General features: G+C 40.5%; 1 protein-coding gene across 1 annotated transcript in view; it reads right to left on the bottom strand.

Moving 5' to 3' along the window:
- The window catches only part of LOC122806979, a 388,827-nt gene that overhangs the window by 25,918 nt on the left and 340,660 nt on the right, over positions 1-22,249 (bottom strand). Inside the window, exon 10 of the mRNA XM_044077841.1 lies at positions 15,687-15,798. Coding sequence (XP_043933776.1) covers positions 15,687-15,798 — 112 coding nt within the window. The remainder of the gene's footprint in view (positions 1-15,686; positions 15,799-22,249) is intronic.

The following is a 22,249-nucleotide window of genomic DNA, read 5'->3' as shown; positions in this document are numbered from 1 at the left end:
AATTTTTTTTAAAAGCATTTGTTTTTGTGGCATGGGTGCCTGAGCATGCGCTTTGGTCTGTTTTCTAGGCGTAGTGCGTACTCTGGGGCAAGGTAGGACAAAAAACTCCTTAGAAGCCGGTGCTTGTACAGCGGCTCTGGACCCATCTAAGGTAGAGACATCTGCTGGTTCCATAGTCAAAGAAGCATCTCGTGGCATACCGGACTCTGAATGGGTCTCAGCAGAGGCCTGCGAATCCACAAACAGGTATCAGGGGCTGCAAAGGCACCTCACGGAGTACCGGCAGACTGACGACTAGCTTAACGGAAGCATCATCGGCAGTGTTGGACCTATGTGGTCTATCTCTAACTTTATCTTTATGTTTCTCCGGAAGATCAGTAGTCGGATAACTTACCGAAGCCATTTCAGAATACGGACATAGAAAGCGAAAGAATTTAGCGACAAAGATAGCCCGGCGTCAAATGGTTCGAGTGTTAAACAAGGCACAAAACCGACAGTGAGGGATGTCATGGTCTAGGCCTAAATAGGTGACACAGTAAGAATGAAAATCTCTGTGAGGTACTTGCTTTCCACAGACAAGACAATTGTTAACTTTTTCTGACATCGGTTAGAGCAAGAAAAAAGGATCCCCAATGGGGTACTTAGCTTTATAAGTCTTCAGGATTATTCAACTCAAAAACAAAAATTCAGGTAGCGGCCAACCGACACTTGCAAACTGCTTCTGTTTTGGGCTCCTCCTCGGCAAGAAAGACTGATGTAATGGGGTTGGCTGCCTGTTTTTATACCCCTGATGACCTGACATCATGGAAGAAGCGACAGCATCCGACGCAGAAACACTAAGTCTCTGGTATTCGGGCAGACTGAGGGCTACCTGCAGGCAGATAACTCAAGTGTGATGACTGCAACAGTGAAACATGTACGTGACTACATTGTCTCACACAAGGTAAAAAATAAGTGAAATGTGGAACATTTACTAACAAATGGGAAGAGTTCACAGCATGGTTAAACTGTAAATTTCTACTTGCAAAGTTATTTTGACACCCATACTCCCATTGCCTTTCAGGCACTTGACTGCAATATAGTATTTAAGTTATCCAAGAAGTTATAATATAAAAGCTGGAGTACTATGTTTTATCACTTACCCAGGCCTTCAACTATTACCGACAATCTGGGGAAACAAGTTGCAAAATTTCAAGTCCCAATGTGGTTAGGCAAAGGCAAAGATCCCCCCGCCAAAAAAAAAATCTGCTACAGAGAGCATCAAGCAATAAAGCAATACATGTAAGAGAAGGCTTGCAACATCAGACATTCCATCATTAAAACTTGGAGTACTATACTATCTTGCATGATGTGGAACAGATAGGTAAAATGGGACATAAAGCTCTTTAATCATTTAGCTCTCTAATCATTTAAGAGCAAGTTGCAAAAATCTAGCCCCCACCACACACAAAAAGGTACGCAAATTATTCTCATATTCTCTTAGCATCTCTAGTTACAAATACTCAGTGATAATGTTAACCTCTCTCTCCATCTCAGTTATTATTACTCCATTCTATCTACTATATTGCTAATAATTTGATAGTTGACCCACACTCACACATCAGTCATAACCAACTGTTTGACTGTGCACACTGGATATTTGGTTGAGATCAAGTGACTCAGTCACCATCTTTCTTCACATTGCAGGTCTGTGTCATTCATTATTACATTTCTATTTGTTCTAAGATTCTGTAGAATAATGTGAAGACGTTGGTAGTGTGTTGTGTTTGTATCGATTTCATTCCAGATGAATAAAATGTATGTATGTTGAGCCTGTGCCCTTTAACAAGTATTATGTAATTTCAGTTGTTGTTTTGGTATATATAAAACTCTTTTGGCATACTGGTGAATTCAATGAATGTTTACTAAGTGATGGCTTTATATTGTGCTTATTAGTGTAGTGCTATGCTCTGATAATTTGTACTGTACAACTCTATACACTGTATTTCTGTGGTTCTCTACAGTATAGCTCCTGCTAAACCTATTTTGACCTTACATTAATAAACTTTCTTACCATCTCTCTACTCTTATAATACCCCATACTCTCTTGCTCTGACTCACTGTGGTCATTCCTCTATCTCTAGAAGTATTAATTTCAGTGCTTCCATACATTTCAGTTTAGTACAAAGTTTTTCTCCTTTCTTTCCCTTCAGTGCCTGGAATCACTACATCCATCCCTGACCCTGAAACTGCTGGAGCTGTGCCACAAAGCCCACCTCGACAAAGGTTTACACTGATAATAATGTTATTGTGCAACGTAAGCAAGTTCAGCATGAAGAGCCTTGCTGTGCATTAACAAACTAGTCAAATACATGCCTGATCTGTGCTGGAAAGTGCCTGTGACATTCCACCCCCAAATAAGTAGTTTCACCCCCCAAATAAATAGTTCCTGCACTCTAAGAAACACTAAGTTGTCCACTGGCCGTTCTCTTGACCAACAGATCACACTATATATGCCAGTCACTTAGTCTCCCCAGCTTCCTGTTTTCTGCATTCAGAAAATGAACAAACCCTGTTCTACTTTGCACCTCTGTTAATTGCTCTGTACTGGCTACAAACTGATTCTTCTCTATAACAACTGAAGTCAGGGTCATCTAAATTTTGCTGCCATAAATATAAGCACAAGAAATAAAACTACTGAACTGCTTGTATGGATTACCAAACAGAAGACTGATATTCTTTGGTATAACAAACTTGGCTTAAACCCAACATAACCAACTCCGAACTCACACACCCCCAGCTATAATATCCATAAGGACCGTATGAAGTGGAAAGGTGATGTTATTGCTATAATATTTCCCAACTACCAAGTTTCTTCTTATAACTTTCCAGAAAATAAACAAATATGTATTAATGTCCTTTACAATACAGCTACACTGGAAGATATCTTACACTGGATATCTATAAAAATTCCACACAAAAACATTTTACTAGGCGATGCCAATATCAGTTGATTGGACATAACCTCCAACCCCCCCTGTATCCAGCATGAACTTACATGGTTTCACACAATTAATAGTCCCACAGATTACATCAAGACAAACTTTATTAAACTGGACCCTAGTACCACAGGTACAATATCAGGCTCTCTCAGTGATCATCTCTCAATCTATACATCCAGACATCTCACACATCCAATTAAACTTGCTTATAAAACAAAGCACCACCTATCCAAGTTTAACACTGAATATTCATTACCATATTAACTGGAACATCCTAAAAAAGCTCCCCTTGGATGATGCCATAAATTAATTCAATACAACTTTCCTAAATATCCTAAGCAGCCTTGCATCTTCTTAGAGACTAAAAAAATGAAGCAATTTGACAATCAAAAAAGAGTAGAATGCTAACACATGAGAGAGAAAAGGCACAGAAAGAATGGCAACTATTAAAAGACCACAATATTTTAAAAATTGTGGAATGCTCCATAACTGTACTAAAAAAGGCAAATAAAGACAAAAAACTTTGCAATACTACCAAATATCTCTGATACCGTTTTAACAAGTCAAAAGCTTTATTCAGTAGAAAAGACAGAGAAAACAGAAACAGCAATGCAACACTTTTAAACTTGTGCAATGCAAACAAAGTTCAGTAAGAAAGAAATTGAAAAGGAGAAAAGTAAACATAAAAATGCATGAATTAAAACAGTATTAAAGAATGATGATGACATAGCAGTGAAATGTACCGTCAAATAATTTAATTTGCATTGCTTACAAACAAATGGGAACATCACAAACAGATTGTGTGTGTGGACAAGCAGGAAAAAAAATATCTTCCATGCATTTCTCTATTCAAATTACAACTGAAGCATGTGGTCATTCATCAGCCCCAGTGGTTAATGACATGGAATGAATGGAGGACAGCAGTCATTCTCTTACACAAAGAGGAGGCTTCAAATGCACCCAGGAAATTAAAGACCCATATGCCTGACAAGATTCAACTGTAAGGCTATGGAAAGGTTTGCAATGGGATTACTATATACAATCCTGGGTACTGACTAGAGTACCTGTGGTATTACATTGGGATGAAAAGCCTAGGCTTGAAATGACCTCCAGGTCGATAACCTAGTAATCTCCTATGATCCTATGGAATAATAAATAAGGATACAGGTAACCTACAGACTCTCAGCCCAAACTGATTTGGATTTGTCAGACCTTGCCTACTTAAATCTGGTAGACTTTGTCAAATTTATTGTAGCAATGGAGGAGGGCAAATTATCACCCACTGGATACCCAGACTTCAAAAAGGGATTTAACATCCCACACTCGAGTATCATAGATAAGCTCACCAAACTGAATGTGAATCTTACAGGTTTGTAAACTGTCTCACAACAGAACCCTGGAAATAAGGGTGGGTGTCCCTACATCCCCCAAATGCCTGTCATTAGTGGAATAACCCAAGATTCAGTCCTCGGTCTACTCCTCCTTAGCATTTACGTCTCAGAGGTCAAAGCTGATGTTAAAGTTTGTGGCTGACCAAGTTTTCAGATAAACTCTCCAGAGGACACCTTTATTCTCAAAGAGGGATTATCACAAACAGCTGGTGTCAAAACTATGAACTAAAACTAAATGCCAAAAAATGTACAATTGCATCCTACAGCAATCATGACTCTCCTTATAATATTCACATTGGCATCACACCCCTGAAAACTGATCCTACAGTCAGGAATCCGTGTCCACAATGAATTGCCTTTGATCACAGAAAAGGAACCCATTTTTCACTGCACAGCGTCCAGATCCAGGTATATAATCATTCCACTGTACTTGGCACTAATCAGGCCTATCATGAAGTATAATGAATGCAGAGTACAGTGGAATGATTACATCCCTGGACCTGGATGCTGTCCAACGATGTAATCGTTCCCAGACCTGGACCTTGTCCAGGAATGTAATTGTTCCACTGTACTTGGCACTCATTAGGCCAATCATGGACTATAATGCCCTTTTTCAGTATGCAAACGTCAAACTATTTCACAACTGGAGTCACCACAATGCTTCTTCACTAAGAAAATCAGGGGCCTAAATCATAAAAACTACATGGACAGTCGCAAAGCCTTGTCCCTCTTTCTTAGTATAACACAGGCTACAGAGAGGCAACCTCTGCCTCGCTTATGGAACCTCAACAGATCCTACTCTGTCAGTCCTTTTACATAATTGCAAGTCCAATGGTAGTATAAACATCCATTACATGAATCTCAATCTCTTCTGCAACATAAACAGAATATACTGGAGGGACTAGGTATGTATCACAGAAAATTCCTCTTCCAGTCCATGTAAAACAAAGTACTCCACTTATTCAATTCAAACATAATTTGGATGAATGGACACAACTGCAGTTTAACTCCCCAGTGTAGCCCCCGTCCCCTCATGAATAGAGGTGACATGTATATGTCTCAACATATCCTATCTCTGGATTATATGTGCATAAAATATAATGGCTAAAAACTTCCATGGGAATATAATAAGCTTCTTAAAATCCTCACAGAACAGCAGCCTAGTAAGTATTTATGAACTTATGGTATACTCCATACATAAAAATGGGAAAGAAAAGAAATAAGTAAGGAACTATACTGAGCATGTCAACATTACTTACAAAATAAACTTGTACATCAGCAAGTTTTCTAATGGTTCGATATGTCTTAACTGAGGAAAAACTCCTCACACATGAGTTTTCAGCTTACTAGCAAACAGTTAAACAAAAATGAAAATAAAATAGTGTGTTTTCCAGTTAAAAAAACACATTTTGCTGCTGTAGTAATGAACTGGACATGTGATGTCTACAAGTGCCATCTAGCAGCTTAACAGCACAGGAAGCACACAAGGGAGAAACACTGGTGAACTGGACACAGGATTGTAAGAAAAAACAGTGGGGGGACTGTCCCACCTCGTTGCTTTTGCTATACATGAAATGGAGAAGGAATCACAGAGGGATTGAGGGACACAGTAAAATGATTAACATTAAACCAGGAACCTGCAGTCCATTTCTTCATTTGTTAACTAAAATAAGTTAACAAGCTCAACTTTTACAATAGTACTTTACCAAAAGGCATGGTTTAAATGAAGTACAAATGATTACGGGACAAAAATAACACATCAAACATGTAAGTGTTTCTAACAAAACACTACAAAACACATATGCAGTAATACTGCATTTGTGATGGTCAGTTCAGCAACTGCAGCACTGCCTTTTAATACAAGTACCTTGCTCTTGATTACTGCAGTAACTACTTTCTTACATATTCATGCCATATCCCAACATAGTCTCCAGTATCATCAACTTCAAGGGAAATTAAAAGCAGAACAGTGGAAATCAAACTTTGCACTAAAATTGTGCCTCTACATTGGTTTAGTATTCTGCTTCTTAATCTGAGCAGCCATTGCCGAAACACAGCTAGCTATGGGGCTGCAACACTGGCAAGCTAGGCAGCACCACAACAACAAATAGGGCAAAATGGAATGAGAGTGGTTTAAAGAATGGCGTCTCAAAATGCAAAACACTGTGCTGATGTTTGCATGCCATTTAAACCAGCAATACAAACAGCATACTGTTTTACTCAAAACAATAAGACTACTCTTCTAGCTGGGTTGGTGCAGAGGTTGGATCCTCATATGCGATTATGATATCTGACACAGAAAAAAGCACAAGGTCAACAAAGCACCATCTAGAATGGGATGGGACTGAATACCTCAGAATTGCCTCAAGTAAGGAATGGGAGGTTTGGAATGTTGGATACACATTCAAGACCCTTAGGAACTTTGGTAGTGTCTGGAAATATTTTGGCCTCAGGTCTGTGAGCTGACTGTGCAACCATGCCCTGAGCTGTGGATTAAAGGAAGCATCATTCTATAATCTGCCTCTGTTGAGTTGGGGGAAAGAGCCCAGAGATTTCAGAAGGGAAAGAATCCTTGGACCTTTCTTCCATCCACTGCATCAAAATATTAGGCATGGTCCAAGCTGCACTATGGTTATATTATACCATCTAGGATGATCTTCCCAATGACCAGCAAGCCTCTTTTTCCTAGAGCAGAAAGGAATCCAGGATGCACAGAAAGTGGGCTGGCATCTCAATGTTGGGATTCACAGAAGCTTGATCATTGCAAAGTGAAACCTGGGTGAATCTGAAATGACAACCTCAAAATGGAGCTCTCAAAAGTAGCAGCATAAGTAAACTAAATTTAAACAAACCTCTAATCAGAATAAAGTAATTTAGTATGGATCTGATGATCCAAAGAACAAAAAGGTATAAAATGTCATTATTTTAGTGGACACCGAGTAAAATGTACAGAGATATGATTACTGAAAATGAAGGTTGACATTTGATTCTGTGAATTACCTTTGTAAAATAATTTGTCAGCATGTGATCAAAGGGTAAAAAGATTACACAGACAAATTGTTCAGTAAAAAGGTGCAAAAAAGACTCAGACAAGCTATAGTCTTCACTGCATAATAACCTTAAACCCACTGTAGTATAGACCCATGGGATATATTCAAATGACCCCTTAAGAACATACCATTGTTTCAGCTACATGGCTTCTGAATTGCCATGACTTTTTACATTTTAAGTCTTTAGGTACATTCAGGCCAATAAAGCCAAACCCAGGTGCAGGCACCGTTAATATTTAAGGGCATCAGGCGAGGTTTTAACCTTGTGTTTCTAAAGTACAGCCAAACAATTCACTTAAGCTGTACTAGCAAGGTCATAAAAAGTCCCAAAAGATTAGTTGTGAAAGAACTTAACATAACCTTAGATGTCCTTCTCTTCCATGTTGCAGTATTCATAACTGTAGGGAGGTCACTGCCTGCAGCATCGGACATCTGGCCAGTATACCAAAGTCTTAGGAACAGGGTTGCATGTCAGAGCCATAAACCCATAAACCGTCGGCTATAAAGGTGATGTCTGCACGTACTCACTTCAGAAATGACTGCCACACACAGCAGTACCCCTGGGAAGCAAAGAAAAGGAAGCTTTTCAGACCCACATGTGCCACCAGGCCATAAGGTACCTTACAGAGGTATGTGCCTGTTACTGTGCCCAATTTGGATAGACAGAAGATAGGGAAATATAACACCAGATGTATAAACAGGGTAAGAGGGGGAAGGAGGGGGGACTGAATACTGCAACATGGAAGAGAAGGACATCCAAAGTTATGGTAAGTTCTTACACAACTAATCTATGTCCTTCTATTCTCATGTTGCAGTACTCATAACTGCAGGGAGAGTACCAAAGCTTTAGCTATGAGGCTGGGAGGTAGGTTGAGGGGGCTTGCTCTAGGAGACCCTATAAAATAGACTTAGCAAACCCAGTTCTGGCTCTAGAAATCAAATCCAGTTTGTAATGAATGGTAAAGGTATGAATTGAGGACCAGGTGGCCGCTTCCAGTATGGCAGCATAGTCTACCCCCCCCCCCCCAAAAAAAAAAGGCTGCTGAAAAGGCAGCTTCCCTAGTAGAACAAACTCTCACATTTTCAGTTAGATCTTTCCCATGAAAGGAGTAACAAGCAGAGATAGCTTTAGAAATCAATGAGGATATAGTCGGTTTAGAGAGTGCCCTCCCCAAGACCCTTGGGTGAAAAGAGACAAACAGCTGGTCAGACTTTCTAATGAATTTGGTCTTGTCCAGGTTATACATACATTGTTTATGAGCATCCAAGGAATGTAAAGTTCTTTCACAGGAATTTTGAGGTTGAGAGAAGAAAACAGGAAGGTTAATGGCCTTATTCAAGGACAGCTCATTAACCACTTTAGGCATGAAGGAAAGATTAGTCCTGGGGGAGACCCTGTCCTTATGGAAGATAAGGTAAAGAGGGGTTGCCATAAGGGCTTGAATTTCTGAGACCCTCCTGGCAGATGTGAAGGCCACCAGCAGTACTGTTTTCAGGTGCATAGCTTCAGTGATGCTGAATAAGCTGGTTCAAATGGAGGTAGTGTGAGGTTTTCAAGGACAAAATTAAGGTCCCATTAAGGAGGTACCTGTTTACGAGGGGGTCTAATCTGGATGCCAAAGGTATCAGGGGAAGACAGGCTGAAATGGCAGACAAGTAATACAGAAGAGTAAGTTAGTCCTGAATGTAGATGCTCACACAAGTAAGAAAGGACCATGGGTACAGGAATAAGAAAAGGGTCCTGTTTTTATTTTGACCCCCCACCCGGAGAATCTTTTCCATTTCGACACATAGTTTTTCTCCTGGTATTAGGTTTCCTGGCCTCTTGCAGGACATTTAGTACATCCTCTGAATATAGGTATCTGAAGGGGATCAGAACTCTATTGCCCATAGAGTGAGGTCGGAGCTTCAGCACCTGAGGGTGTATGAGGGACCCCCCTGTCTTGTGTGATTAGGTCGAAATGGTGAGGTAACCTGTGGTGACTGCCCTTGGCTAGTAGGTGAAGTAGGGGAAATCAATGCTGCATTGGCCAAAAGGGGATCACCAGCAGGATTTTTGGTTTGCCCTTTGAATCTTCAGAAGGAATTTTTGAATCAGTGTGAAGGGGGGGGGGGGGGCATAAAGATACATCCTGCCCAAGAAAAAGAGAAGGTGTCCACCTTCCAAGCCTGTGGATGTGGATCTCTTGTGTAAAACAGAGGCATCTGCCTGTTCTGGGAGGAGGCAAACAGATCTGCCTGAGGGATACCCTACCTATGAATAAGATCCAAGAACACCTCCCTGTGAAGCATCCCTTCATGAGAGGGTGTAGAGGTTCTGCTGAGTGTGTCTCTCATATTCTCTGCAGAAGGAATGTACACTGCTTGCAGGTGAATGTGTAGTCTTGCTGTTAGGGAACAAATCTGAACAGCCAAGCTGCAAAGCAGGTAGGACCTTGCCCCCCCCCCCATTTGTTGATATACCACAAAACAGTCATATTGTCTGCGAATACTTTCAAAGTGCCTGGTAGGAGAATCTGGTGGAATGTTTGCAATGCCAGAAGGACCCTCATCTTTTTCATACCGATGTGATCCATTTGCCTGAGGGAGGACCACTCTCCCTGAACTTTTTGTTTGTTGTGGATTTTCAAAACTGCTCCTCAACCCAGGTCTGAAGCATCTGTGAAGATTTGTTGTAAGGGTGGAGGGATCTGCAAATGTATACCCTTACTGAGGTTGATGGCTGCAATCAACCATTCCAGTCCTTTTTCAGGCATGATAGGGGAATATCCAGAGGGTGGGAATGTTGGTTCCACCAACTCTTCAGCATCCATCGGAACTTCCTCATATGCAGCCTTGCTAAGGGAAGCATGGGCATCATGGATGCTATGTGGCCTAGGACTCTCAGGAATTCCCTGGCTGATAAGGTTTGAAGAGAGAGAGAAATGTTTGGAGGCAATGGGTGATGGCTTCAACCTTCTGGCAGGGAATGAAAGCTGACATCTTTTCAGTTCTTATCCTGTACCCCAAGAAGGCCAGATCTTGGGTTGGTCTCAGGTGAGAATTTTGCTGGTTCACAGTGAACCCTATATCTGCCAGGGTTTTGGACACCATGCATAGGTGATGGTGAAGGGTGTGACAGTTCTGGTGAAGTATTAACAGGTCATCCAGGTATGGGTATATTTGAATGCCCTGCATTCTGCAGTGGGCGATAACTGGAGTTCTGCACTTTGTGAATACTCTGGGAGCTGTGGAGAGCCCAAATGGCAATGCAGAAAATTGAAAGTGCAAGGAACCCACTGAAAAGCATAGGAATTTCCTCTAGTTGGGGTGAATGGGAATATGAAGGTAGGCATCCTTTAGATCCAGGGATACCATGAAAGCTTGGTAGGGGGTGAAGGGTAGGAGATGATGCAAGGTGAGCAATTTGAAGGTAGGCACCTTGAGAAATAGAATGAGGACAGACAGATCCAGAACTGGTCTCTAGGGACCATCTTTTCTTGGGACCAAAAACATCCTGGAGTAAAACCCCTTGTTTGTCTGATCTAGAGGTACTCTTTCTATGGTATTCCCTGGAAAGGAGAAAGTGTCGAAGTCATAAAATACCCTTTCTGAATGATGGACAGGACCCAGCCTCTGAGGGATTCTTCCACCAGGAGGGTAGGGAAAGGGTGAGGCTGAGGGACAGGGGAGTGGATGTGGATAACTGGTTTGAGTCACAGTGGAGGGGCTCTATCCAGGTCAGGCTGCCTCCAAAAGGAAGTGGGAGTGAAGAGGAAGAAGGTCTAGGAGTGGAGTGTTTCCTAGATTGTCTTCCATCCCTTAGCCTGTGGGGCAGTAGACAGATGGTTGTCTCCTAACAAAAGTGGTCCTTTGAGGACAGTTCCTATGGTATCTAAGAATAGATGAGACTAGTAAATGTTTTAAATTTTGTAACTCCTTGACGTTTTCTTGTAGGGATTTAAGGAGCTCTGCAGAAGCTGCACCAAAAGGGGCCTTATTATCAAGTGGCACAACTAGCAATTTTGTTTATACATCCATGGGAAGGGCCATACCCAGGAGTATCTTCTCAGGACAGAACTTGAGGCTGCAGATTTGGAAGATGCCTCTACCACATCATAACTGCACTTGATGTAGTGTCTTATCATCGGAGAGACAGTAGAGAGCAGGACGGAGAGTTGTGACTTAGCAGGAGAGTCTGGCACAACTGGTATAAGTGCAGAGGTTTTTGATAGGGTATCTAAAACAAACCTAGCCATGTGTGTTTGATAATTTAGGGCTCTGATGGCTAGTGTGGAAGAAGTACAGACTTTCTTTCCTAGCCTATCCATAAAGTTGCTGTCCTTGTCTGTGGGAAACAGAGAGGTGGATGGCAGCTGTCTGGATGACTTGTCTGCTGACACTGCTATGATGGCAGGGTCTGCAGGGGGGGTGTTCTTAAACAAGAATTGTGTATCCTGAGGAACTTTACAAAACCTATCAGGACGTTTGGAAGCTGAGGGCTGACAATCAGGGGCCTGAGATGCAACCAAAAAAGCATTATGAAAGGCTGGGAGCAGGGGAGGGACTGCAGATGGAGAGGGCTGGTCCATCTGCAGTAATTCAAAATACTTCTTTTTAGTTTCTGAAACATCTGTAGCCTGCCATTTGAAATGTTCTCACACAAGAGAGATGGCGTCCTCAATGGAGAATTCTTCCCCTGGAGATTCAGGACTAACAGTATCCTCTCCCTCAGGAGTAATGAAGTCCTTGCGGGATTCAATCTGGAAACAATAAGTAAGTGATTCATCAGAGGAAGAGAGTTCTTCCTCTGAATCCTAGGCCTGCACAAGTGTAGGGGGCTGGTTGTGGCACCTGAGACTGGAGGGCCTGGAAGGGTCTGAAAAGATTTTGGGAAAAGGCTTCCCATCCAGGAGCTGGTTCTGGTTCTCTGTGTTTTAATTTTTGTTTCCTCTTAAGAGGAGTAGAAGGATGAGTTGGTTTAGAAGCAGACATCTGGGAGGATGGAAAGGCAAGAGCAAGATGCCATGAGTCGTGTTTCCCTTTCACCATCAGGAGCTGATGGCTGATCAACCTCATCAGACGTACTCTGTTTCCACTGAACTAGCTTCCATTGTGGTTCCCGGTTCTAGCTGTGAAACAGATGTCCAATGGGACCCTGGGCAAACATCTGCCTTGGGTGTTTCACTGAACTCCCGTGGTGCAGAATGGGCATCCGGCCTAACTTTTTTGGCCTTCTTCCAAGGCGGTTCCTTGAAGGTACCTACCCCACACCCTCCAGGCCTAATGCTAGATGCCAGAGTTTCTGGTTTTATAAGCAGAGTTTTAAGGCAGCCAGGCAGCATTTTTAGCACAAAAGACTTGCAGATGTCACAAGACTAGGGTCATGGCTTTCACCTAAACAAAATAAGTACTTATGCGTGTCATTATGTGGAATTTATCTTTCACATGCACACTTCCCCTTCTTACCGGGCATGTACATTTGAAAAGTTGTAAGAAAGGTAACAAAAAAACAAAAAGGGTACTTATCTGCATCAGACGGCTGAAACAAATGAGCAAATTGATTCCCAGAGCTGGCAATCAGAGGTCCGTAGATCACTGGGGCAGAAAAGTTCGGAAGTGGGTACGTGCAGACATCACTTTTATAGCCGATGTCAGTTTATGGCTCTGACATGCAACGTCGCATGTACCCCTGTTCCTAAGACTTTGGTATACTGACCGGATGTCCGGTGTTGCAGGCAGCAACCTCCCTACAGTTATGAATACTGCAACATGAGAATATAAGGACATCATGGTATATCTACAGCTACTGATGGTTAGGCTTATTTGGCCTAAATGTACTCATAAAGAGTTAAAAAGTAGAAAGTCATGGGCAATCAGAACCCATGTAGCTGAAACACTGGCATGTAAAATGCCAAGGGTATTTAAATTTAAGGGGTCATTTAAACATATATCACGTACCTCAATTACAGGAGGTTTAAGGTACTACACAATGCTTTATGTTGGCTGAATCTGTTAGTGTGTAAACAATGTACACTGTCATGTTTAAATGAAAAAGAAAAACAAGGGATCAAAAATAATGGGAATCATAGTTAAACTACCAGGGATAGTGAAATCCAAATGCATCTCATACCTCCTTCAGGGTCAGTAATGTGAAAATTAAAGTGGGTGGGGTCTTCTCTGATCACTTCTGCTTCAGCAGTGGAATCAGAAGGGGTGTCCTCTCCCCCCTTTGTTATCTGCATTATATTTAGAACTACTGGTAAAGAAAATAAGGGACTCCAAAATCCAAGGATATAATTGGTATGGTAGTCAAAAAAAGCTGGCTGTATTTGCAGATATTATTTTATACCCAACAAAACCAGAAAGAGACATTACAGTGTTGTGAACATTTTGAGACAATTTCATATCTTTTCAGGATACAAAATTAATGAAGCTAAAACAAAGGCAACAACAGTTTATGTACCGACACAAACTCCTTCAGCGATATCCTTATTTATGGGGACATGATAAAATGACGTATTTAGGAGTATGGATTAAAAAGGATTCTGGTGTAGCAGCTAAGGATATGTAGGAAGAGACTAATCAAAAGATAATAAAAAACTGAGAAAATGGAAGCTTTGTTATATGGATATCAATAGCAAGACACAAGCATTTAAAATCCCTTTAGTCTTATACACAGGTCAGACATTTTTATCAGCCAGAGGAGAAGTTGTGGATAGCACTTAATAAAGAGCTGAAGGATTTTCTCTGGGAGAGGAAGACAACAAGTGGGATAAACTGAGTATTCCAACAAAACAAGCCAGATTGGGATTACCCGACTTGAAGGGGTATTTCAGAGAAACATAGTTAAGGCTCCTATATATAGCAGAAGCAGAAAATTATAATTCAAAGTGGAAAGGGATGATGATGAAGCAGGAGGAGCTAAAAAAAAAACAAGGAAAAACTGGGATGTTGCATACAGATCCTTAAGGAGAACAATACAGAACATTGTATTCATAAAGTAGCAGAAAGTATTCTAAGAACTAAGCCAACATGGGAATGACTGCAATTAGGGATATGGATAATAGGTAAGAGGGTGCTGGAATTTACTGGAGAAAAAAAGGTAAAGGAACCAAGGTATTGGAAGCAAATAACTAGAGAGGGAAAGGTAATAGAATAGAAAGATGCCAAGAATTTATTTGAACCTCAAGTTAGAGATCACCTTCTCTATCAAGGATTGATAGACTATAGGAAGAAAGAAAGAAATAAGGGGGCCCTAAATGAAAGACCAGCACTGGTAGAGTTTTTAGTAGAATCTAGAACAGAAACTGCCATCAAAAAAGGAATAATTAGTACAGCATATAAAATACTGGAAGTTAACTATCAGAATCAATCAGAGGAGGTTAGAAAGGTTCGGCAAAAGAGACTGGATAAGCAATTCACAAAGAAGTAATGGGAGATATATGTAGGTCTCCCAAATATGCAACAAACTCTAGATGATTTAGGATATTTGCGTATAAGTATTTATATAGGTACTTTTGTACCCAAGTAGACTACAAAGAATTTTTCTGCAGGCAGACAGCAAATGCTGGAGGCGTGATGGGGAAGAAAGAGGTAACTGGGAACACATTTTCTGGGAGTCTAATGATTTGTCAGACTTTAAAGATTCCTGCAGACTGCTTTGTCAGATATACTGGGTGAGCAAATTAGTACAACTAAGGATATGATGTTTGAGCTATGATACAGAATTGGAATTGCCTAGACATAGAAAGGCTTTGCTGAGTCTACTTATGATGCCTGACAAAAAACAATTACTAGAAAATGATTTCAAAGTCTAACCCAACTGTAGAAGTAGTGAATATACTAACAGTACAGAAATTTACACAACTACCGAAATTCTTTTTCTGGACATCATTTTTTTTCCTTTTTATTAAGTTATTTATTTAATTAATTTTACTGACCAGGTTGGTCCCACTTAGCTACAGACCTCTTTTCGGGGAAGACCCAAGGTAGCATTTACACTGACTATGAGGAAATTTCCGTACTCCTTTCAATAAGTGCCAAGGGATCTTTTTACCATCAACTCAGGCAGATGAGGCCTCAGTTTAATGACTCATTTGAAGAATGGCACATTCAGGAGTGCAGCAGTCTTGTGCAGTTCTAAATATCCCACATTTCAATAAAAAACACAAAGGCTGTCACAAACTTGTGAGGTTAATAAAAAAGCTACCCTTTTTAAACAGTCGCTTCTACTATTTATATCCCCACAACAAGAAAGGAGTTCACATATGCAATGCACATACCTGTTCCTTTGCACAGTAGCCACAGATCATTCTAGTGGCTAGCTCCATCGCATGGTCTTGGTCCTTGTCATGGCATACGTCACATGGGTAGGCTTTTCCACAGCATGGAAACCTGAAAGAATAAATATATCAAAAACAGAAAACACAGGAGGCAATAACACTTCTGACCATCTCAAAAAATATCCTCAGTTTAAAACACCTACTCAAGGAGAAAAAATTATTATAGTAGTACAAAAAAAAATGACACACTGTCAGCGGAAAAAAAAAAAAAAAAAAAAAAATATATATATATATATATATATATATATATATATTTATTTATTTTTTTAACTAAGCAAGCCGTCTGGGTGATCATATACAGCCTTGTCATGTATGCCACTGTTTTCAGTGGGTGATTTTGTCACAAAGCTTGATAAAGACATGGTGGGTGCTCCAGGAATAAATTTGTGGGCATTCATTAAACTATCAAGATAGATCTTGGAGTCCACTGTTACACTGTTTGACAAACTTAATCAGTCAGGGGATTCTTTAAGTAAAGAAAGTTCAGTCATGTAAGTTGAACTTACCATAACAGTAGATGGTCGAATGATCACTGCTGCAGTAGCCTTATCTATATGGGTTATATCCTGCCAAGGATACAACAGCTGGTCCGCTTCCAAAGCTTCAGGGCACCCTCCATGTGCCCAAGCTCTTAAACAACATGTGCTGCACTGACTAAAAGACAAGTGTGGATGCAAAGCCCTTCAGAGATTTCCTGCCAGCACACAGAGGTAGGCAGAGTCCTGAAAGGATAATGCTAGGAACAAAAAAACAAACAAACCAATAAATAAATAAATGTCCACTCTCTGGCACAAAACACACATACCAAAAACAAGCAGGGTGGATGGAGGGAGCAACTACTACAACAGTGATAATTCAAACATCTATTGCTATGGCAAGTTCAACTCACACAACTAACATTCTTATTATTGATCTCTGCTGCAGCAGCCTTAGCTATATGGATGGATTACCACAACAAACTACATTTGGAAGGTGGAAGGAAGAGAATCCAGGACACTGTGGAGAATAGTCCTAGCAAAGTTTGATCTGGGACTAGAGAAGGAATCAAGTTTATAGTGCTTTGTAAAAGTATATAAAGAGGACCAATTAGCAGCTTCTGGAATATTTATAGAATCCAACCCTATCCAAAAAGCCATAGGTAAAGCCAGGGCCTTGGTAGAGTGGGCCTTGACCCTGCCTGGAAAAGATCTGTTATAGTGAGTATAAGAAAAGGTAATGGCTTTAGACAATCATTTGGAAATCATCTGCTTTGACACAGGTTGTCCCTTCTTACCTCCACAAGAAATAAACAACTGATCCAAAAATCTGTAAGACTTACTTCTGTCAAGATAGTACTTCAGTTGTCTGTGTACATCCAAGGTATGGAATATTCTTTCCCCCTCATTTTTAGGTTCAGTAAAAAAAAAATTGGGGAGATGAATGGTTTGGCTTAAAGTAAACTTAGATACCACTTTAGGCATAAAAAAAAGATTAGTTCTCTAAGAAACCCTGTTCCTATGGAAAATGAAACAGGGTTGACTCACCATAAGAGCTTGCAACACGGATACCTTTCTTGCAGAGGTCAGAGCACTCAGTAAAACTGTTTTCCATGTTAAGAACCTCAAGATCTGATGATGTCTTTTTCATTTATTCCTCAACCTGTGGGTCTTTGATCCAACTTAGCCGCTTTCCAAAGAAAGATCCCAAGAAGGACCATCAGTTCACTTGAAGGCCTCTTATGCAAAGCCCCTTCCAAGGACATTTTGACATGAGACTGCCTTTAAAAAGGAGAATCCATGGGCAGACATGCTGAATTGTCCGATAAATTAACCCTGATATAGGGAGAAGAAAGGCCATAGGTTATTAACTCACACAAACATTCTAAACTGGAGAACAACTAGCCCTGAATGGGTGCTGGTTATTTTGTTGGCACCAACTAGAAAACATTTTCCATTTGCTAGTATATGGATCTTCTATTAGCAGGCTTTCTTTCCCTCATTAGTACCTGCTGCACATCTTCAGTAAATAGGTGCCTAAAAGGATTAACAGCCTATCATCCAGGTAGTCAACTGAAAAAAAATGATGTTGGAGTGTATCAAACACCCCTGGCCACTTCCAAAAGAAGGGAGGACCATGACAGCCTAGAACAGAAGGGAGCCACCACAATGTTTTTTCGGGAATTCTTTCTGAATCTTCAGAAGTCACATTAGTGGAAAGGATGGAAAAGCATACTGGAACATTACTATCCAAAGAAAATGATTATCTGTCTTGCAGACGTTCTTGCATATTGTCCTGGAACAGAATTTTGGCAGTTTGATGTTCAAAGAGGAAGCAAAGAGGTCTAACTTGAGGAACTCTCCACAGATGGATCAAATCTTGGAAGACCCCTGATCTAGTTTCCATTTGTAATGGTCTGCCATGGTCCTGCTCAGCTTGCCTAATGCACAATTTTTCTCTGACAGAATGTAGGATGCCTGTAGAGTGAGACTGTCCTGTGAAGCTACATCCCAATTAATATAGTTGTGCTGCAAAGGGGGTACACGACCTAGTTCCCCCTGGCTTGATGATGCACCACATAATTGCAGTATTGTCTGAGACCACTTTTAAGACGTCCTGGGGGCCAAAGATGATTCAGAGAGTTGAGTGCTTTGATCAGAGAAAGCATCCCTTTGATATATATGTGCTTGCATCTGTCCTTGGTGTCCCACATCCCCTGCACTTTTGTCCCACTTGAAACTGCTCCCCAACAAAGTCTGAAGCATCTGAGGTGATTGACCGCTTTGAAACACAGAGGAAGGAGGAAAGACCTCGATTCACAGATATCTATCATCTCCATCAAAAGAGCTCTTTTTTGGACAAACTCCAGCACTGGGATTTGAAAAGATAAGGGTGTTGATGCCAGGACCAAAGAGACTTCCGATACCACTGTGGAGTCTTGCCAGGGCTATTATGAGAATCATAAATGCCACTGAGGCACACAATCCTGAGGCATTCTCTTGCAGTGGCCAAAGTCTGAGCAGAAAACCTTAGAAGCTTTAGATAAAGATCATTTTTTTTTCCCGTGAAAGAAAAGCTCTTTGAACTGAGATCTCTAGTTGACGTCCCAGAAACAACATTCTGTGTGAGGGAGTATAAAAAGACTTGTGTAAGAGATCTCCCACTCAAGAGAGAGATTTCTGACACTTTGAAAGACTCTGCAAAGATAATGAAGTCACCTAAATGTAGAAAAAAGTGGATACCATGTTGCCTGCATGAGCTACAACTGCAGCTAGACACTTTGTGAACACTCTTGGTGCAGTGGATAGTCCAAAAGGCAAGGCAAAGAACTGATAATGTGAACCAGACACACACAACCTTAAGAAATGTCTGATATCTTCATGAATAGGTATGCAATGATGAACAGGTGGAAACAAGAGTCTGATCTGGGGGAAAAAAACCCTTAGAAAAGGGACATTCTCCCACTGCCATCTGTAACCTTGATGAATGAATTTCAGAATTGTCTGAAACAATCTATTAAAGAGAAAAACGGAAATTCAGAGTTTCTGGAAGAAACAAGGGGCCAAGTTGGGAATGGGGTCACAAGTCATCTTGAACAGTCTTCCAGATGTGCTGGACTGCCCTTGGTTTTGGAAAGTTTGAGACTTCTTTTTAAAACCCTATTGCCATTTCTTCTTAAATGTCTGTTAACCTGAATATTTGACACTGTTTAATCTGCTTTTCTCAAAACTGGATGAGGACATAAAAAAATCCATTGGACAATTTGGAAAAGGGGAGATGAAAATGGAATTTTTTCCATAAAGGAAACTTGTTGGCCAGCAAAGGAAAGCACAAGCCAAGTGTCAAACAGAAACCTCAGAAGTACTCTTCTGTGGCAGTAAAGCTATGAAGGGCTTTACACTCAAGCTCTTCTTTTAGTCAACTCACCCTGAGCTGCCTGACAGTTTGGGTGCATGGAGAGCACCCTGAAGCTTTGGAAGCTGGCTGCCTGTTGTATCCTTGGCAGAATATAACCCATAGAGCTAAGGCTACTGCTGCAGTGATCCATACGATGAACATCCTCCAAAAAACAGGGCTTTTAGTAGGACAGGATCTTTCACAGATGGAAGGGTGGGGTAATGACTGCCATAAGAACCCGGCACCACCCGGCACCACACAGAGGAAAGAGTGAAGACTTTTAGTCTATCAAGGTAACCAAGGGAACGTATTTCCTTCATTTTGTTTTATTTTATTTTTTTATAGTTGCAAAACATTACATTCTTGACTGCTGGCCAAGTTGTTTACACTCCATATAGTGCACTGTATTCAATGATCGCCAGAATACTGGAAGACTGGAGGATTATGACATTCCTGCACCTGGATGATATAATGTTGGCAATTAATTGGGTAAAGGAGAATTATTTCCTAAGTATAACCAATGTGTGATAACTGAAGGACAGTTTGTATTTGATGAAGACACCTAGATCTCTAATGACTGTAGATTTTAATAAGGGTCCATTAATGTTGCAATCAGTAGGAAAGGCTTTTTTGCCAAAGGCAACGACTACATTTTCTGGCATTAAGCTTAAGGCCATAACTGGGACACCAAGTGATGGTTCTGGCAATTCTCTCTAATAGGACACGATTATCCTGGGACTCATTAACAGTATCCATTTTACAGTCAATGGCAAACTTGGTAGCCACAGACCTTTGATACTTGCTTTCATAGAGGAAAACTAGATAATGAAAATGATGGAAGCCAGGAGATTTGAGGGACACCACCAGTTATGTGCCTTTCAATGAGAAGGTACACCAACTCTTACAGTATGATTTTGATTGGACAGCCAATTTGCAATCGAATATATGTAGGGTTTTTTGTTTAGAATATTGAGCTTGTTGGTAAATGGGAATCATGTCAAAGGTTTTACAAAGTTCCAAAATGTATAGACAGAATGGCCTTTGTTGATAGCATCAGTTACATTTCCAAAGAAATCAACCAGACTACTGTGGCAGGATTTACTTTTCACAAAGCTGAACTGATTAGGATCAAAGATTTGTAGTTCACCAGTTTTGATGTTTATGAGGCTTGCCAAGATTTTACAGATAATGCTAGTGAAATCAAGAGGACAATAGTTGTCAGGGCCTGCGAAGGAGCTGGCCTTGTGTAGTGTACCGCAGCAGCTGTTTCCTGGGATAACGTACATACCCCATGAACAGACACTATGGATGAAAGGATTCAAGAAGGGTTCAGCAATGCTATATTTTGTACTAGCAAAACAGGCTAGTATATAACCTGGGTCTATGGAGGTATTGTTTTCGTACAGATCTTCTAGAATCTGGTCCACAGTGACTCTGAAGAAAAGGGAGTACAGTGTTTCAAGGGAGGGAAAACAAAGAGAGAGTACGAGGGGAGAAAAAGGAAGCACCTTTTTTTGCTATGATGTTGGCTATGGCTTCAGAATGAGAACAAAGTAATGCCATTCAAATGGAGCTCAGTGCAGTGAGAGATTTTACTTATAATATTTTCACTATAATTATAAAGGCTTTATGGTTATCCCTGAAGTAGGATGACATTCAGTTCATTTCCTGCCTTAGTCTTGTTAATGGCACACTTGAGGTCTTTGCCAGCACAAGTACCTTATGTGGGAGTTAGGAAATGTTTTATATGAAGCCTTTTTCTCCCCTCACCTCTACTTCCCCTCCAATAATCTCTCAACTCTTTACTCATTTTCAAAAGGTTTTGTAAAACACAGTATGCCGATGATTCTATCCAAGATGCAAATTAAACAGCTGTTGTCCAAAGTTCCTTTTAATTATTAAACTTTACAAGAATGTTTGACTCCTGTACAGGGATTTTGATCAAAAGTGCCTGCCTTTGATCTATACTACTTGGAATTTAAGGAATTGAATAACTTTTTATCAAATCTTTATTCTAACAATATTATTTCCTATACATCACTGACTTGCTGTTTGACTGCAGCCATGCTCTTACAATTTTCTCAGATTTCTCTCTCAAGAAGGGCACTCTACAAGACATTATTTCTCTGCAAGAAACAGTTTGTAAAGTGGAAGAATTTCAACATAAAATGGATGACATTTTCTGCATTTATTCCTTTACATTGTTTTTTTAACAAGGTGGGTAGTTCTGTCAAAAGGCTCTCTTCAGTCATGACCCAGGTGATAAGGCAAAGGCAGAACATTCATAAATTTGAGATGCAGTACATCAAACAGTCACGGCAAATACATTGAAAATATAATAAAGCTTGGTTGCCACACAGTGAGTACATAGTACAAAAATTAAAAAATATACATTTTTCAGTATTTATAAAAAATGGTAACAGTCTGCAGTATGTTATTAAGACGCTATCACACTACTCGGTAAGATCTGGGCACAGGAACTAATTAGACTTTGGGGGTAGTTCTGGGTTAGCCATCATCAATGAAGCATGGGCATTTGGTTTTTATTTGTACATGGAGTTTAAGTGGTTATTGGGAGTGAGTAAAGTTGTTTTCCAAAGTTTGTGACGTGCAGCACTCCATCTAGATGG

The sequence above is a fragment of the Protopterus annectens genome, chromosome 7.part0 (assembly GCF_019279795.1).
Source record: "Protopterus annectens isolate FY-2018-M chromosome 7.part0, PAN1.0, whole genome shotgun sequence".
In the NCBI taxonomy this organism is placed as follows: Eukaryota; Metazoa; Chordata; order Ceratodontiformes; family Protopteridae; genus Protopterus; species Protopterus annectens.
Note: the sequence above shows the minus strand (reverse complement) of the source record. Positions and strands in the feature narration are given on the sequence as shown.